The following is an 18,697-nucleotide window of genomic DNA, read 5'->3' as shown; positions in this document are numbered from 1 at the left end:
TCTTCTCCTGGCTTAGTCACATGGTTTTTTCTTGGGCCCAGCTTCTCGCTTTCCCTTCTGTCCCATTGCTTGGGTTAAGAAGCCATAAACACAAAAACAAACGTAGAGGCACGTGTGTGAGTCCACACACACACAGGCACGCACACACCAACAACCATACAAAGCTTCTGAAGAGTATAAAGAGAGAGAAAAACACGGCACAAGTGGAACAGAAATCTCAACGTTAAATCTGTGAATGCTGCAATCTGGTGCCTAATGCTGATGCCAGCCTCTTCGGCATAATTAGGACCTACCTGTAATCAAAGCCGGGAAGCGATTTTGAGCATGACTTTGACTCACAGTCTTGGGAGACCTGGTGAAGATGAGCTAACTCGCTGTATGACCCTGGCTAAGGTAACTCCACTCCTGGCCTCGCTTGCTTCATCTGTCATTTGAGAGTGGGACAGATAGTCTCTAGGAACCTCCCCAGTCCTCCTAGTGCATGACTCTAGCTGGAAAAAAAACGCCAGCCTGAGTCATTTATCTGGTACCCATTTTATGATGCCGGTCGGAGAGGAGGAGAGAGATGCTTGCATATACAGTCACACACAGACCCTCTTTTAAGTGCGCTGCCCTTCTCCCAGGAGGGTCCCCCGGACAGCTTTGGCACCTACCTTCCTCCGTGTAGTACCAGTCGGGATTCTCCTGGTAGGCAAGAGTATCGCTGCTGTTCTCTTCATGGTTGTAATACTCGTAGCTACTCTCATAGTAGTCAGGGGTCCAGTCTACAGAAGTGGGAAGAGGACAGAAGAAAAAACCAAAAACCCTAATCATTAGACCTACAGATTTCTAAGTCCTGAAGGAGGATTCATGGGCCTTTCCAGCTCCTCTACTGATGGGGTGGACAGAGGGATTAGGCATTGTGAGTTTTCATCTGGGGTGTGTTAGGACCCCGCAAGGCAGTGTTGGCATCTGGCAGGGTCCAGAGGCCCTGATTGGAAATGGGGAGAAGTCAAGTTCTTGCTTTCCACTGTGACCTGGGACAAGCTACTTATATGCTTGGTGCCTCCGTTTGCTTATCTGTAAACAGCAGGAAGATGGTTAGGATCTTGAAGGTCTCCAAGGTCCTGTAAAAGACGTGCCCAGGGTCAGAGCCAGTGGCACCTGAGTGCCTCGCTGTGCACTTCTGTGAATAAGCTTTCTTCCTGGGCCTTTATTAGTCGGTCACCTTCGCCTATGAAGTCAAAGAAACTCATCACTTTGCTCTCGGTCACGGCATCAAACTACTCCCAACTTGTACCTATAGAATCATCCTAACAGCTAGTATTTGTTGAGCCTCTACTAGCATTAGGCCCTGCAATAAGCATTTTATGTGAGCCATTTCACTTCATCCTCATAATAACCTGGGAGGCATATTACTATCTCGACTTTCAGTTGAGAAACCTGAGGCTGAAAGAGGTGGTTACTGGCCCCGAGTCACATAGTTAGATAAATGGCAGGATGTGAACCAAGGCGGTTTATCCCCATAGAACCTCCAAAATGCACTGGCTTAGCTGCTTCAATTGACCTCTTACACGGCCTCAGCTAATTCCCCCTTCCCCTTGGGAAAGGGATCCAACCATCCCCATTGCATACCCAGCCTGCTAATTAGGATTCGCCCAAGGACAACCTTGAGAAGATTCATGGATTTTGCCCAGTGAAAGACAGGGTTGTATATGACATTGTCCACGGGTGTAAACCTCACACCGGGCCAGTCCGTTGGGAAGAGCAAGCATGTATAAGGCTGGACTCAGGCTCCTTGCTGTCTGGGGCCTTGGAAGATGCTGGTAGCTCCTGTGGCTCGTGGAGAGAAGCTTGGGATTTGAAGAAAGTTGGGTTGACTCTGCTCTCTCCAGCTGGCAGGAATATGGCAAGGCGGCAGGTTGAAGCTCTAAGGAAGCTGTCCAGAGATGCATATGATAATGAGGCGGGAGCAAATGCAGATGGGCGACTTGAAAAGGCACTCCCGCAGAGCCAGCTGATGGCTGGAGCACGGCACTTTACCTAAGGCTGATTATCAACCACATTATCTCAGTCTCTCTCCGTCGTTCCCTTATAGTCTTTATCTCTTTGGCTTTTGAAAAATCGACTTTCGCACAATGGCTGTTTTATATTTCCCATTAAAATGGAACTATCTTTTTATTTCCTTTTTGAATACGCCAACTCTGGTTCCTTGCCAAAGTTTCACCTCATTTATCACAGTGTCAAGTCAAGCCTCCCCTTGCTTGCTCATTATTTCTCCCGAGCTGCTTTTCCCTGCTCTGAAAATGCTCCCAGAGGAGGCCACCTTTCCAGGGATGAGGATCTAGGTTGAAGATAAGGCCATTGTCTTCCCAGAGCAAATAAAGTTTCTTTCCATCTAGCATGATAAAGCAGAGAAAGAGAGTGAGAAAGTGAGGGGGAGAAAACCGTTTTTCTGAGTTTGACATGAAAGATTTCAAACTGACATTTGGGAGAGACAATGGGTGGGTAATGAGATGATTACATCATTTATTTATTTCTTTTTTCCTTAGAGAATTTGTTTTTGTTTTTCCAAACAGGCGTTTATAGATAAGTGCCTTCGGAGCGCTTCTGTGATCTCTCCCAGCCCTCCGACAGGTTGAAGGTCGGACGGGCTAATCTTAGCTACGCCATTAAGACTCATTCCCTTTGCAGATATTTGGAAAGGGGGAAGCTTTTTACGTAAATGGAACCGTGTGACTTTTCTAGGTGGTGGGGGATGGCTGTGATGTCTGCTCGAGAATTTTTACTGGAATCTGGCTTTGTTAACAAGCTGTGCTCATCCCTCGGTGAAGTTAAAGAGGGGATAAAACACGTAGGCTTGGAGTCATACTTCTGCTAAATGAGGCAAAAAAGTCCCTGCTACTCCCCAGGGCCTGGGGCCCTTGGTTGAGGTGGATAGAAGCAGTAGAGGTCCAGTGGCCCCAGGTCACCAGAAGCCATCCAATAGAAGTACTGTGCAAGGAAAGTCACCGAGATCCTTTACATTTGGGGCAGCTGCAACACGCTTTCAGGATGCTTTATAGAAGCATCACCCGGCAGGGTTTCTCCACCTCCAAACTTAAAGTTGATGGTGTCTTTTCTATTCTGTTGGCACTTAATCCCACTGCCTACATAAGAAAAGTGTGTTGGGGCACCTGGGTGGCTCAGTCAGTTGGGCGTCTGACTTTGGCTCAGGTCACGATCTCACAGTTCGTGGGTTCGAGCCCCGCGTCGGGCTCTGTGCTGACAGCTCAGAGTCTGGAACTTGCTTCCGATTCTGTGTATCCCTCTCTCTCTGCCCCTCCCCAACTAGCGCTCTGTCTCTGTCTCTCAGAAAAAACAAAACCAAAACCAAAAAAACGTTAAAGAAAAGTGTGTTGTGCCCCTACAATGGGCCTACTATTATGCCGGGTTTGAGGAGGCTTTGGGAATAATGAAGAGTGGCCTCCACTCATAGGAACTCCCAGAATAGGGTGGGTGGGGGAAGAAATCCAGCCAAGAAAGGAAATGAAAGGGTAGTGGAAAGCCAGGGGAGCTGGATGTGGCCAGGCCTAGGTCAAGTCTTCAAGGTCCACATTGGCATTTTAGCATTGTAAGAGCCAATTGGATGGGGAAAAATGGCCCCAAGTCTCCACCCTTCCCGGTAGCCACATCTTTTGCAGTGTGACTTTGCAGCTCCTCCTACCAAAAAATGGACTGATTTCCCTGCCCCTTGGCTCTGGACTGGCCTTGGGACTTGCTTTGACCAATAGCATGTGGTAGAAGGACAGTGTGCTAGCTCCAAGCTGGGTCTCAAGAAGTCTTTTGCACTTCCTCTCTCTCTCTCTCTCTCTCTCTCTCTCTCTCTCTCTCTCTCTGTCTCTCACACCCTTGTGACTGCCATGTGAATGGGTCGGGCCCATTCTATGGAGGATAAGAGAAACTGTGGGGCAACAGGAGGCCCAGCAGTTCCGGTCAAGGCCTCAAAGGCCTCAGACATATGAGAGCCCAGCCAATCTACCAGCTGACTGCAGACAGGTAAGGAGGCCCAGCCAACATCAGCTGAGCCTGGTCCAGACCAGAAGAACGGTCCAGCTGAACCCAGTCTAAATTGCCAACCCAAAGAATTAAGACATTATTCTATTAAGAATAAGAATTAATATGTGATTAATGGTTGAAGCCACTCAATTTAGGATAGCATAGTATGCAGTAATAACAAATAAACACATGGGCCTTGATTGATAAACTGGGCTGCTCGTGGGATAAGAAATTTAGGTACTACTTTAGCATTCCTCAGTGGCCTAGAAGGCTGTAGGGTCTTAGGTTTCCTGGCTGCATCTCAGATGGCACCTCTCTCTTATGGTCCTTATTTGTCTATCTGATTGTGTCCCCTAACTAGAGTGTTGGTGTCTTAAAAGCAAGGACCGTGTCTGTTCCTCTTTCTACCCCTCAGTGCCCAGCACAGAGTCCTTTATGCAGTTAATGTATGTATTTGACAAGTGAGTTCTTCCCTCTGTGTTTGGGCCTCCCTTCATTCTGACTGGCCTGCACACGGCAGGCACACAGCTCAGCTAGCAAAGTTGGTATCTGTTTGGAACCGAGTAAACGGGAAGCGTGGGAGAGAAACTACGTGAGATTTGGGTCCGACGTATTTGGTGAAGAAAATGCCTGATGAGCTCTGTAGGAGTCTAGAAACTTGTCCAAGTGCTTTCCTGCATACAGAGGGATTACAGCCTGACATGAAATTGGGTTCCATTGCTGGATTATTGGAAAACACTCCAGGTTCAGATACAGATTATTGGAGGCTTTCTCTAGGCTGTAGAAAAGGAGAAGGCTTTGGGCGAAGGTGGGAGCAGCTGTGAGAAGCATTTTGTATTAGGTGTAAAAAGAAATCTTCGTGCATTTCTCTATTTATCAGAGTCTGCTTCTAGAATTTATCAGGAAGGATGATGAAAGTATCCTGAGCTAACTCAAATCATCCCAGTGATTGGTTACTGCCTATTTTCTATCTACTGGACACTCTACTAAATAAGTGTGGTTGCACATAATCTTATTTAAACCGAGAGAAACCCCATGGCATAGTTATTACTATTCCTATTACACAGAAGAGGAAAAAAAAAAAAAAAAAGGAAGTGGTGTTATCAGGGCCCAGGTCAACCCAACTCCAAGTCTGGTTTGCTTTTCCACCTGCCCAGGAGCCCCTTGTGGGTTTGTGTTTCGTGAAACTCCACGGGTTTTCGCTTCCAGGAAGTAACACACATTGAGAAATCTCTTTTAGCCCATGCTCCAAGTCCCCGGTCCGGGATTACTGTGGTCTGTAGCCGGGGTCTCTCGGAAAGAGCTCCGAGTTTGTGAGATGGGCTCTGCAGCTGCTCTAGTTAAGGAGCTTGCCAGATGTGCGGAACGGAATAAAAATCTCTGGAATGCCGTCCCTGTTGGCGTCATCCATCACTGTGGCACAGACAGCTCCTCCGAGGGCCTCCCCCCAAACCCCAGCCCTGTTGGCCTGCATTCGACGCTTCCAATCCAGCTGACAGGGCAAGCCCAGCAGAGACCCTCCCTGGCAGGCGGCAGGACAGCTGATGGATGGGCTCAGCTCGTGTTGCTGGGCAGAAACAAGCCAGCTTTGAAGAGGCATTTCCGCAGGCCCGCTGGCTGTCACGGCACCTGCTTTGGGGAGATGAGCGGAGTCTGTGCTGTTTGATGACCACCTCCTCGGCCACCCATTGGGGACTGTGGCCTGGGCACCTTCTGCTCCAGCAAAACCCTCACCGCGCACCGTCTCCAGCAAAACCAACTACAGAAGCGGCTTGCCCTGTGGACGTGCGCGTGGTGTTTCCTTGGCCACGCTGCTTTCCAAAGCCAGCTGGGAGCTGACAAGTTCCATCAAAGCACAACCCCCATGTGAAATTAAATCAGATGCTAACAGGGGCTTGATTAAAACCTAACCTGCTCTTTGCAGAAAGGCCCAGCTACCGCATCTCACCCAGCTGCACGGCCAGAGGTTGACCCGACACCTCGAGACGGACGTAGGAGCCCAGGGATGGCAGGCTCCGGGGTCCTGTCATCGGCTCACCAGACTGGCAGAAGCTACTGGCACAGTTCTTATAGGGCGAGGAATTTCAGAAGGTTAAATCCAACACTCTCCACTCGCTACTAAAGTGGCTTTTCAGCTCGTGCTGAAATGCCACCAGTGATGGAGAACTGGCCACCTCCCAAGAGCCCAACAGCACATGCAGGTTTTTGGGCAACTCGGATGGACAGGAAGTTCCTCTTGTTTGCAGACCAAATCTGATCCTCCAGCTTCGGATCTATCTCCTGAAAGCTAGAAGCCTTAAGAACACAGAGCACGGACCTCTTCCCTTTTCGGTCATCTGTGTTTAGCGGGGCCACTGGCTACAGCTGTTCAGGTTGTTCATGGCGCCACAAACTCATGGTGATTGTAGGTGTCGTTTTGTAGTTTTCTGGAAGATGGCAGCCCAGTGTCTTGAGGTAAACATGTCTCAATTCTCAGAAAGTTGACCTCACGGACTAGCGGGGGGGTCTGCTTTTCATTTACTTGAAGAGAGCGAGGTCTCTTGAGTTTTCCAAGCTCTTCGTCCACTGCGTGACCCCACCGTTCTGGAGCTCCAACATCTAGACCAAAGGAGCCCTCCAATGGGGCCTGAGAGTTGTGTGCTGAAGGCCAGGGGAGGGGACAGCTCTTCCCACCTCTTAGCTTTGGACCGCCCCCCCCCCTTGGACTCCACATGCAGATACTGGTGTGGCCAGCTGGGGGAGCCCTCTGACGCATGATTCCTCCAAGGAACGGAATTCTACACTGTTGAATAGAACACTCTCCTTTGCTTTGAGGAAAGACACGGACCCTCTCAAAACCCACACACCGTGCTCAATTTCGCAAACCTTCCCTGAGCATGTGGGATAGACCAAGGTCAGACATCCCTTGCCCTGAGCCAGCACAAGTCTGTCTGCCCACCCAGTGCTTTGCCGCTGGAGAGTATTGACCATCATGCGGAATTTGCCCCAGTTGTCTCCATCTTGCCTCCAAATACGCCCCTGACCCAAAGTTTAGATGTGACTAAACTTTGCCATCTCCATGTGGTGTCTGCCTGGCTCTCGTTCCCCTGTGGGTGACCAACACAAGCCACTGCCAGTGCCGGCCTCTGCCCTGATGGAGTTGTGCCTTGGTTCTTGGAAGGGAGACTTGGGCCCAGAGTCAAGAGACCGAGGTTGGATGGTGGCAGGAAAGAACAGCTCTGCTCAGCTGGGGCACAGCTGAGGGTACCAGGCAGAGGGGACAGGACAGAGACAAGGTGACAGAGAGAGTCTGTGAGAGACAGAGCCGTCGTGAAAGGGTCTGGGGAAACAAACCAGGCAGAGGGGCAGTGGTGGGGGTGCTCGTGGGAGGCCGCCACACGGGCGGCTCAGCCTGAGGGCTGCCTGCATGGCCTTTTCATCTCATCTCAGCCACTAATGGGCTGTGTAACCTCTGGCGTCCCTCCCTGCGCCTCAGTTTCCTCTTCTGTAAAATGAAGGGACTTAACTGTATCAGCAGTTTTTCCCTTGGGGTCCTGAGACAGGGCATCGGGGGCATCCGCAGGCAGCTCGAAATTTAGCAAAGCGTTGTGCGTGTGCGTGGAGGGACAAACACCCAAGAGAGCATCTTTCTGGGAAGATTCTTGAAGGGGTCCGTGGCACTTCGGAACCCTTTGAACGCCGAGGTTGTGCCAACACTTACACGTGTGGGTCCCCTCTCCTCCATCCCAGAGCAGCCTGTAGCTTGTGGGGAGCCCCTGGGCGATCCACACACTCACCTGGGTCCGGGTCTACGAGTAAAGACATCAAGGAGAACTGCAAAAAAGCAAAAACGAAAACAGAAAACCAACACAGGGCTGAGCAAGGTTGAGTCTGCTGGCTGGCTGGGTGCCTCCCCGAGCTCCTGCCAGCTGAGAGGAGCTTCTCCCAGGGTCACATATCAGGATCAGGAGCGCTGGGTGCTTTCGGATGGCTGTAGCTGGGACGGGTTAGAGGGAGGGGGCGGGGCCTCTTTGAAGACGCCCCCTCCTCCCCTTCTTCCCGAGCCCGTTGAGGATTCTCCTTGGTAGGGACTCGGTGCTTGTGCCTACCCGGGCTCAGGCTGTGGCATGGCTGCCCAGGTATTGACAACCATGTCCCTGACCGTGATGAACACGTACGGAGCCTCCCCTCTCCGCCTGATTGTGCGTTGCTGCATTTCATTCCTATAACGGCCCTATGAGGAGGCTTCTATTAGCCCATGTACAGACGAGAATATTGAGGCTTACAGGTCACACAGCTGTGATCAGATTCGGATTCACACTCCAGTCTGGGGGAGCCTTGGGTGACAGCTCCTTGGGCGGGGGATGGACAGACGCTTAAAACTCTCCAGTGCCTTCTCATAGTTCTTGGAAGAAAACACAAGCACCTACCACAACCTATAATCCTCCGGCCATACCCTTCCCGTCCACCGCCCAGTACTAATCCCCAGCCACACCCGGGGTCAAACTGGCCAAGGTCCTCCCACCTCAGGGCCTTTGCACCTGCTCTTACTTCTATGTGGAAGCTCTCTCCCGTGACCACTGCTAGGTCTTAGCTTAAATGTCATTTTCTCCAGGAGGCCTTCCCCAGCTCGCCGTGGGTGTGACACGCCCCCCCCCCACTGTTTTGTCATTATATCCATTCATTTCCTCCATAGTTCTTGTTGTGCCATGTCGCTCCTGTCTATTTGCATGTTATCTATTTCTTACATTGACTCTGCCCTCCAGAAAGGCAAAGATCTCGTCTGTTTCATCACTGATGTATTACCCCATACTGGGAGTAGGCACATGACAGCCCCGAAAAAGGTTTTGTTGAATAAGTAAACAGTCTTATGAACAATTCCTTTTAGAGCACAGTACTTGTCGGAAGAAGAAAGTTTTATTCATTTAAGAGCTGGAAATATATTCTTTTACTTAAGTCGAGGGTAAGCAAACTAAGGCCCTTGGGGCCAAACCCAGAGGTGTCGTTTTATAAATACAATTTTTTTTAAGTTTGTTTGTTTGAGAGAGATGGAGACAGTGTGAGGGGGGAGGGGCAGAGAGAGAGGGAGAGAGAGAGAGGATCCCAAGCAGGCTCCGGGCACCGGGCTCGGTCTCATGAAACCGAGAGATAATGACCTGAGCCGAAACCAAGAGTGGGACGCTCAAAGGCAAGTAGAGTCTCATTGGAACACGGCCATGCCTGTTTTTAAGTATTGTCTTCGACTGCTTTTGTGCCACAACAGCAAAGTCGTTGTGATAGAGACCATACAGCTCCAAATATTTCCTATCTGGCCCTTTCCAGGCGAAGCTTGCTGACCTCTGATTTAGAAAAGGAGGGCTCTGTCACCCGCGCAGTTTTCCGTTTTGGGTCTTGGCCACCAGAAGGCACTGGTCAATGTGATCATTTTCCCGGCACTCGCATCAACCTGGGTGGGGAGTGTGGTATATTTTCCTCCTCTCCCCTCAGCAGAGGTTTTAATTTTCTGTTTGACTGTAGGCCTCCTTAACCGTTTTGGGAACTAGGCAGACGATACATTGGAAAGGACAGGTAAGGCGCACCCGGGTGGCTCAGCCGGCGAAGCGTCCGACTCTTGATTTTGGCTGAGATCACGGCCTCACGGTTTGTGAGATAGAGCCCCACATCGGGCTTTGCGCTGAACGTGGAGCCTGATGAAGATTCTCTCTCTCTCTCTCTCTCTCTCTCTCTGCCCCTCCCCCACTCACGCACACGTGCGCGTGCGCTCTCTCTCAAAATAAATAAATAAACTTTAAAAAAAAAAGAAGAGGCAGGTTAAAAAAAAGAATGCATCGTGACTTGAGGTACCGAGGGCGCAGTATCCACGGTGGAATTCTTGACAAAAATGCTTCTCCCGAGTCTACTCACGAGAAGCACGACAGACGCAGGTTGTGGCCGTTCAACAGAATAACTAGCCGAACAACTGCAAAAATGGCAGTGCCGTGAAAGACAAAGAAGGTGGGAAGGCTGTTCTTTACTAAGTGAGAGTAAAAGAGACGTGACAACCCAAGGCCATGAGAGGTCCTGGATTTAAAAAAAGAAAAAAGAAGCCGTAAAGGACATTGTTGGGGCAATCGGGAAACTGGAGTGTAGACTGATGTTAGAGAATCTTATTGTGCGCCTTATTCTTCCCACTCTTCTGTAGGTTTGGCAAATTGTGACATACACTGCTGGGGAGGGGAAGGCATGCAGAGAGGAAGAGTGGCCATTTGCTGTCTGGACGGGGCCCACGCCTGCGTAATTGCCTCAGGGTCATCCGGCCTGGTTTCTGCAAAGGATGACATGGGGCGGGGGCAGGGTATCTTGTTTGGGAAGCGGGTTGATAGTGGGGAGCCTGGCGGAGAAAGGGCGGGTTCAGGTCTTAAGGGTGTTCCTGGGCCTCGGGACTTGAACGGGGTAGAATCCGAAGGTGACTCCTCCAGCCTTGAGCACCAGGGCGGTAACCAAGGGAGGGCCGTGAGACGGCCCCGAGTGCAAATGTGACCCCTCCTGCCGACTCTGCGTCGACCCGGTCCTTCGCCCTGCATCACCTTCCCTCCACGGAGCTTGTCCAGAGGGCAGGGCCTGCCCCTCTCCCCATGCTCCCCAGCCCAGAAGAGACAGCCCCTGAATTCTCCCCTTTGCACTGAACAGTGTGGACCGTGCCTGGCCACGCTCAGCCTTCGAGAAGAGGGCAGGACAGAAGAGAGGACTTCAAGGAACATGGTTCCTCAGGGCCCAGCGTGGGCAAGGCCCTCTGACGCCTGGACCTGGGCCAGAACCCCAAATCTGAGCTCTGAGCCGGAGCGGGAGGGCCAGCCAAGTGCTGCGCTGCCCACAGCCAGCAGGTGGCAGACGTGCCCTTCCCAGGAGCTGAGCCCTCGCTCTCGGGAGAAACCAAACAACAACAACGCTGGACCTTTCTGGGGCCTGGGGGCCCTGCAGATCCCGCTGGCTCTCAGCGAATCTGAAGCAGCTGCCGCCCAGCGATGCAGCCTGGGCTGCGAGTCACGGATCCAGAGCAGGCCCACTCGTTTTGTGAGCCACTGGGTCCACCTGCAGAGATAGGCTGCAGCGACATGTGGAGACCCGCAGCCCAAACACAGGCTGGGTAGCTGGGGGACCATATGGGAGAGGCCAGGCCAGTAGCCAGTTATTTATGCCATAGGTCTGGATCCTGAAACTAACCTGGGTGATGGGGGTGGGGGAATGGGGAGGCACAATGTTTCATCCCATTCTGGCGTTCAGTCTTTCCACGGTGACACTTAAAACGATACAACTCCTACTCCTGGGACTTGCAAACGCAAGGAGGAAGACCACGAAAGCAAAAGAGTAAGAACGGGGCGGGGGAGGAGGAGACAACCGTGATCTCAGTTGGCATACATCAAGAGCTGACAGTGTGCCAAGGACTGTGCTCGATATTTTACATGCATTCTGTCTCGTTTGCGGCACACGATGCTCGATCATGGAGGTACTGTAACGGTGTCTATTTCAGAGGTGAGCAAACCGGTTCCCAGAGGTGAAGTTGCCCACAGTAACTCAGCTAGTAAATTGCTGGAGCCAGGATAGAATGGAGCCAGTCTTCCACCGGAGCCCTTGCCCTTAACCTCCGTCACTATGAGGGCTGAAGAGAGCGTGGCAATCATACGCTTTAACGGAAGAATGGAGGAGAAAGAAACAGCGCTACCGAATTCTACAAGAGGCAGGTTGTGAAATCAGACCTCTGTCCTTGGAAAGCTTTATGGAAGGCCTGTCCGGGCTGGCCCAGGCCTGGTAGGACAGAGGGAGGACTGCTGGGCACCAGCGACAGCTGTGGAAGGTACACAAGTCAGCTCGAGCCTCGGCCAGGCCACGGTGGCCAACGCATCTCAACAAACATCTCCACTCAGATCGGGGGGTGTGCAAGCTGCTGCCTCCTTCTTTTACCGCTTCTGTTCCTTGTCTCAACAGGGATAAAATAGCAGCTTCTAGTATCTTCTAGTGTCTTCTAGGCTAAGGTTTGTTAGGGGGAAACACAGGGAGGGCAGAGAGAAGGATATTGTCTCTGAGTCTTACTGATTTACAGCGTAATCTCCCCGGGGGTGAAGAGCATGGGAGTCTAATCCGTTTTGTCCTCTCTTTAATCGAGTTGAAGCTTTTTCGAGATTTCATCTTTAATCTAGATTATTGCAGCCCAGGTTCTTCCTCTGCCTTTCAGAATTCTAAATCTTCTGGAAGACAAGAAGGCAGAGGCTAACAGTCTGAGTTGGCGAATCCCAGGAATTAGCTGGTGGAAAATGTTCTCAGAGGATTGGGACGCAGAAGAGGGGAGATGTGTGCAGGACCTGTCCTCCGGGGCCAGAAGCTTGGCTTAGCATGAACCAACCAACAACAGAAAATTGGGACTCTAGGGCCACCTGGGTGGCTCAGCCGGTGAAGTGTCCAACTCTTGATGTCGGCTCAGGTCATGATCTCAAGATTTGTGGGACGGAGCCCCACCCTGTGTTGAGCTCTGCGCTGACAATGTGGAGGCCGCTGCAGATTTTCTCTCTCTCTCTCTCTCCCTCTTTCTCTGCCCGCCCCCCACCCACTCGCATGCGCACTCCGTCTCTCTCCAAATAAATAAGCTTAAAGAAAGATTGGGACTCTAATCCCTCCATCCCTTCCTCCTTGGATGTTCTACCATGAGCTGGTTGTGGATCAACACGGAGAAGCCGTGTTATTCCCAAGGGCAGTTGGGTGGGAGATAACTCTGCCCCGTGACCAAGTGAAGCTGAAGTCACTGGCCTAAAAGGGTGGGCCAAAGACAAGAGTGCAGCGTTCAGCAGGCCAGTCCTCACTGTTGGACAAAGAGCTCAAGGTCAGGGTGAGATGTGGTGGCGACAGAGGACAGAGGTTGTCCGTGTTCCCGTCACCAACCCAAGTATTGCCCCATACCATCCCCCCACTGCGGCTCTGGCTGCAGACAAACTGTGATGAAATTCACAGTTGTGCAAAGCCACGTAGTCCTTTCCCCCCAAAAACTGTGATAAAATCCAGGCAACACAATATTTTTAATTTTAACCATTTGCAAGTGTACCATTCACGGGCATTAGTTACACTGACATTGTTGTGTAACCATCCCACACTATCTTTACCCAAAACGTTTTCGTCATCCCCAACAGAAAGTGTGTAGCCATTAGATAACAACTTTCTCCTCACTCCCCGCCCTCCCCTGATCAGCACCCGAGTAACCTGTATTCTATTTTCTGGCTCTGAATTTGCCTATTCTAGGTACTTCATATGTGTGGAATCACAATATTTATCCTTCTGTGACTGGATTTATTTCACTAGGTGTAACGTTCTCAAGGTTCATCCATGTTGTAGCATATACCAAACTTTCATTCCTTTTCAGTCTGAGTAGATTTCCATTGTCTACCCATTTTGTTTATCCATTCATCTGTTGAGGGACGCTTGGGTTGTTTACATCTTTTGGCTATTGCGAGTAAATTGCCATGCACATGGCAACATGTATAAATATCTGTTCCAGTCCCTGCTTTCCATTTTTCTGGGTTATACCTAGGAGTGGAATTTTCTGGGTCTTAGGGTAGTTCTATGTTTAACTTTCTGAGGAAGCACCATCCTGTGCTCCATAGTGGCCGCACCATTTTATATTCCCACCAACAGTGCATGAGCGTTCCAATTCTTTCACATCCTCACCAACACTGGTTACTTTCCATTTAAGAAAATTCTGGCCATCCTGATAGGTATAGAGTGGTGCCATTCAGCCCTTTTCTAGTCGCAAGGAATCTTGCCTTTCTTGCTTTTGCACATACACCACACAGGGCTGTCTCAGGATGGGCAGGGTTTGCTGTGGCTTTGCTTTAATCTGAACCTCAGGGCAAGGAGGGAAGGCTTTCGCGGGGGAAATATGGCAGCCAAAGAAGAAAGCATTGGCCCGCGGTCTGTGTGGGTGGCTTCCTTCTCGGGAGCGTGGGTGAAGCAGGACCATAGTGACGAGCAAGGGTGCATTGTGGAGAGGAGTGAGTCTGGACTCTTCTTGTACAGAGGGGTAAGGCCCAGGGGGATGGAGTGTTGCCATAAGGACAAGAACTGACTGGGGCAGGGGAGGGACTCGAGGCCAGATCTCCTTGCTCTGTCAATCACCTGCGTAGCCTTTCTACTTTAACGCTCAGAGCTTTAGAGCCCATTCAGGCCTCTGCCCAGGTGACTGAGGGCTGGAATGTAGCTTCACGTGACAAGCAGAGATGGGATGGGGCAGAGTAGAAGACTTCCATGGCATTTGCCATTCATTTCTGGAGAACTTGGTAAAAATTCAGTTTCCTGAGGCGCCTGGGTGGCTCAGTCAGTTAAGTGTCCGAGTCTTGGTCACTTGCTCAGGTCACAATCTCACGGTTCATGGATTGAGCCCCACGTAGGGCTCTATGCTGGCAGTGCGGAACCTGCTTGGAATTGCTCTCTCCCTCTCTCTCCGACCCTCCCTGGTGCGCTCTCTCTCTAATAAATAAATAAATAAATAAATAATAAATTAAAAAATTCAGGTTCCTGGGCCCTATACACAGATATCGTGCGTCCATGGGCCTGGAGTGGGCCCAGAACATGAATTTTGAACCAGTACCCAGGTGACTTTGCCCTCAGGCTCGCTTTGATTATACCTGCCTTAGGCATGAAGCTCCTGGCCAAGGGAGACTGTGGGCTGATCTCTCCTCTTTGCACAAGTTGTTGAGTCGCTCTGTGCCTCAGCTTCCCCGATTGTAAAAGTAAAAATGTCCTTACCCTCATGTTTTATTCCAGGGCATATGGCTGCTCGTGGGGAGTGCAGCTTTTGCAAAGAATTGGGGCGGATTGAGGACGAGGGATAAACACACGCCTTTCTGGGTGTGATAGTGCAGGTCGAAGGCCTTTGGAAAGGCAAATGAACAAACAAGACAAAAGAGCGAGATGGGTCTGAGGCCTCTGCCACGTGGGCATGATCCTGAAGCTGCCTTCACTTCCGTGCTTCCTTTGGTGCGGAACCGGTGGTCCCCAAGCTGATTCAGCTGGTGCTCCCCAGGGCATGACCTGACATCAGGCACAGCGTAAGACGGTCACTCCCTTCCTAATTTCACCATAAACCCTTCCAAACCCATCACAGAGGAGAACTGGGTGCTGCTGGTAAGTCTCTATTCTCTCTACCTCTTGCTAGCCTCCCCTTCCAACAAGGAGAAAGCAGGCTTCAGGCTCTGAGCATTTGGGTGGCAAGTGTAGCCAGTTAGAATTCAGTGACGTCATTTTCTTTGATTTTTTTTTTTTTTTTTCCAATATAGTAGTGACAATTTCCTTTAAAAACAAATCTGTTGTCGGGGCGCCTGGGTGGTGCAGTCGGTTGGGCGTCCGACTTCAGCCAGGTCACGATCTCACGGTCCGTGAGTTCGAGCCCTGCGTCGGGCTCTGGGCTGATGGCTCAGAGCCTGGAGCCTGTTTCCGATTCTGTGTCTCCCTCTCTCTCTGCCCCTCCCCCGTTCATGCTCTGTCTCTCTCTGTCCCAAAAATAAATAAACGTTGAAAAAAAAAATTAAAAAAAAAAAAAAAAAAACAAATCTGTTGAGCTAGAGAAAAGGTAACTGTTTAACAAACACATTAAGAAACCGGTTTGGGCTTTAGGGCAGACCTGGGTTTGAATCCCCATTCTGTAGCCTCCGGGGGTGGCCATCTTGGACAGATTCCTTAGCCTTTCTGTAGCTTAGTTTCTTATTTGTCAAATAAGGATGATATGGGTGCCCAAGCCATTGGGCACTTGGGAATGAAGTAATAAACATTAGGCGCACAGTATCTGACATATGATAGAGACTTAATAAATGGTTGTGCTATGATTATGATTATTAGCTACTGTTGTCAGAGAGTTTGAGTTTTTCTTTGCTTTGCTTTTCTTTTTTTTTTTCCCCCTTGCAAATCATGGGCACGAGTAAGGAGAGCTCGCTAAGCATAAACTCTTCATGGAACTTGTTTGTCGGGTCACAGGCACGTCACACCAGTCCACCCCCTTATTTTTCCTGGGATCTTTGCCAAGTCCTAAGCCAGAAAACCTTGTTATATTAATTATGAAGACAAAGCATGTTTTATTTAAAATCCCGGCTGCCGAATATTCTGCCATGCTGTTTCTCTGTGACAGCAGAATTCCTTTTGCATTTAGGGAACCTTAATGAATTTAAAATATAAATATATCTGTGCCTATATACACATGCGATTTCCCGCGACCTGATTTCCCTAAATACCAGCATATACCGCCAAAGCTAATGAGTTGGAATTGTGCTTTGGATCAGTTTTGTATAAAAAAAATCTGTAAGAAGTCACAGTGAACTTCAGTCCCTCTCTTTTCCTTAAGACTCTGTGGTTCCAGCAAGAGGGAGTGACGTCCTTCCTGGGCCTGAAGGAGACTTGGATATTCTGGAACCTTGAGGCTTAGAAAGGGGTGGCTCTTACTTTCCCATCAAAGGCCTAGTTCGGTCCTAGGGGCTGTGCAGATGTGAATGCTGAAATTAATCAGACGCTGAACCCAGTTACTTGACCATCCAAAACAGGCTCCAATCCTTCAACATCCATAGTGTTTCTGCATAATAACAGACAAGCCGGGCTGTCTCTGTCTCTCTCTCCAACTTAGAACCTGGCCGATAATGTAAATCCATCCAGCAAAAGAGTATCAATGGTAGAGAGTGGTAGGGCCTATGGACTCGGCGGGGGGCGGGGGGGGGGCGCTCAAGTTTCTTCTGAAACTGGGAATGGTAGTCCCACATCTGGTTGGTGCCAAGCAGGTACATGAGCCCCATGTTACTAAGATGTCTGGTTTGGGAGTGCCTGGGCGGCTCAGTCGGTTGAGCGTCCGACTTCGGCTCAGGTCATGATCTCACAGTTTGTGGGTCCGAGGCCCGCGTCGGGCTCTGTGCTGACAGCTCGGAGCCTGGAGCCTTGCTTCGGATTCTGTGTCTCCCTCTCTCTCTGCCCCTCCGGCTCACACTCTGTCTCTCTCTCTCTGTCTCAAAAAAATAAAAATAATAAAAACGTAAAAAATAATAATACTAAAAAATAAAATGTCCGGTTTTCAAGAAGAGCTGGGGATTTGTGCTTCTATGTGAAGTGTTCTGATTTGCAAATGTTGCCAAACAATTGAAAGAAAATTAAAATACTCTTCGGCTGACCTTCTACCCCCTAAAGAAAACTCAGTCTGTGAGCAGAATGGACCCCCAAGTTGCCAGTTTGCAGATTCGGGTCCCTTCAAAACTTTCTGTGGTGCTCTACCTGGGAGGATACTAGAGTTCTAGAGTTGTTGAGTTTAAACTCGAGGGTTTAAGGAGTCTAGACATGGGAGCAAACGTGTGTTTTAATTATAAGGTACATTGCTGGGGAGAGAAAAGCCATTGTCTTCTGTCCTCTCTAGGGATGGCCTGCCAAGCCTTGTCCTCTGGCTTCTGACCCTGGAGAAGGTCAAATTCCATTATGGCTGAGCCCAGTGGCCAAGAACCACAGCAAGAAGAGATTTTTGAGCCCTGGGCACGGTGCACATCCTCGATACAGTTGAGTGGGTCTCCTGTAACGGGCAAGGAGTGGGACAGATCTGAGCCTCGGTCCTGGCTGGGAAGTTAGTTGAACATCTCTGGGTGCGTTTCTCATCCATAGCACAGGGGCAACAGTACAAGGCTGTGCTGGGGACAGGTGTTCATTCAGGAAAACCAACTCTAGTTCAGGCCAGGAAGGCACTTCGAATGAATTTCTGGTGTCCATGACAATAACATTTGACCAATACCTCTTTGGATCACGGATATCTGAATAAAAATCTAAGTTAGAGATGAGCCCATAGAGAACTCATTATAGGGTTTGCTGCACAACCTGAATTCACGAGAGAGTGTCCACACATCCTTCCAGTGGATAGTGATTGTGGATCCTGTGACCACTTTTCTTTAAAGTTCCAGGGGCACATGGAGATCGCTGCACCCCAACCAGCAAACGAACCCCTGGACTAAGAGCTTCCTGCCCCTACACAGAGGACCATGTCCCTGAAGCTCTGTGGATGGAAGAAATCTCATCTTCAGCCAGAGTCCAGGCGAAAGACCTCATCCAGACAGTGGACAGCAGCCTGTAGGATAGAGCTCAGCTTGACTAGAGGCCAAGCTGTCCATCTTCCCACCTGTAAAATGGGAACAATAACACTACCTACTTCTTAGGGTCCTCCCAGAGATGAACCGATCCTCTGTAAAGAAAGAACCTGGCCCACAGGATTTCTCATTAAATGATAACAGTTGGTGATTATTTTTAGCTACGTGGGGTGGGAGAGACTGCCCAGCCCATCTGGCTGTGTGGCTCCCTCCCCTCGATGATGCCCCTGCACTCTCCAAAGCATCTGAGCGAGTTGGCCACTTTCCCCTGGATGTCTGTGGACTGGCCCGTGGAACGCAAGCCGCCTTCCCGACCACCTGTCTGGCACACATCTGGGGTAAGAAAACATTCCAAAGCCCTGAATCCTCTCTTTGGAACTGACTAAGCTCATTGCCCGAAGGCTATCTCTCATATTTTCTCTTTTATCCATTATTGACTTATAATTTCATTGCTAACCCTAAAAATTCACTGGGGTTTGCACCAAAGGGAGTTTTTGGGACCATTACCGTTGTGTGAACTTCAAACAGACTGCATCAACTCTCTCCTTGCCTGCAAACTTTAGGATCTAATTCTTTCC

The 18,697-nt window shown here is 50.1% G+C and overlaps 1 protein-coding gene across 2 annotated transcripts in view; it reads right to left on the bottom strand.

The window, feature by feature from the left end:
- Positions 1-18,697, bottom strand: part of HABP2 (hyaluronan binding protein 2) — a 33,972-nt gene that overhangs the window by 13,409 nt on the left and 1,866 nt on the right. For both annotated transcript variants that reach the window (XM_045438989.1, XM_045438988.1), the window contains exons 2-3: positions 7,794-7,830; positions 654-764 (exon numbers count right to left, since the gene is read on the bottom strand). In XM_045438989.1, coding sequence (XP_045294945.1) covers positions 654-764; positions 7,794-7,830 — 148 coding nt within the window. The remainder of the gene's footprint in view (positions 1-653; positions 765-7,793; positions 7,831-18,697) is intronic.

The sequence above is a fragment of the Leopardus geoffroyi genome, chromosome D2 (genome assembly GCF_018350155.1).
Source record: "Leopardus geoffroyi isolate Oge1 chromosome D2, O.geoffroyi_Oge1_pat1.0, whole genome shotgun sequence".
NCBI lineage: Eukaryota > Metazoa > Chordata > Mammalia > Carnivora > Felidae > Leopardus > Leopardus geoffroyi.
This window is presented reverse-complemented; position numbering and strand designations above follow the sequence as displayed.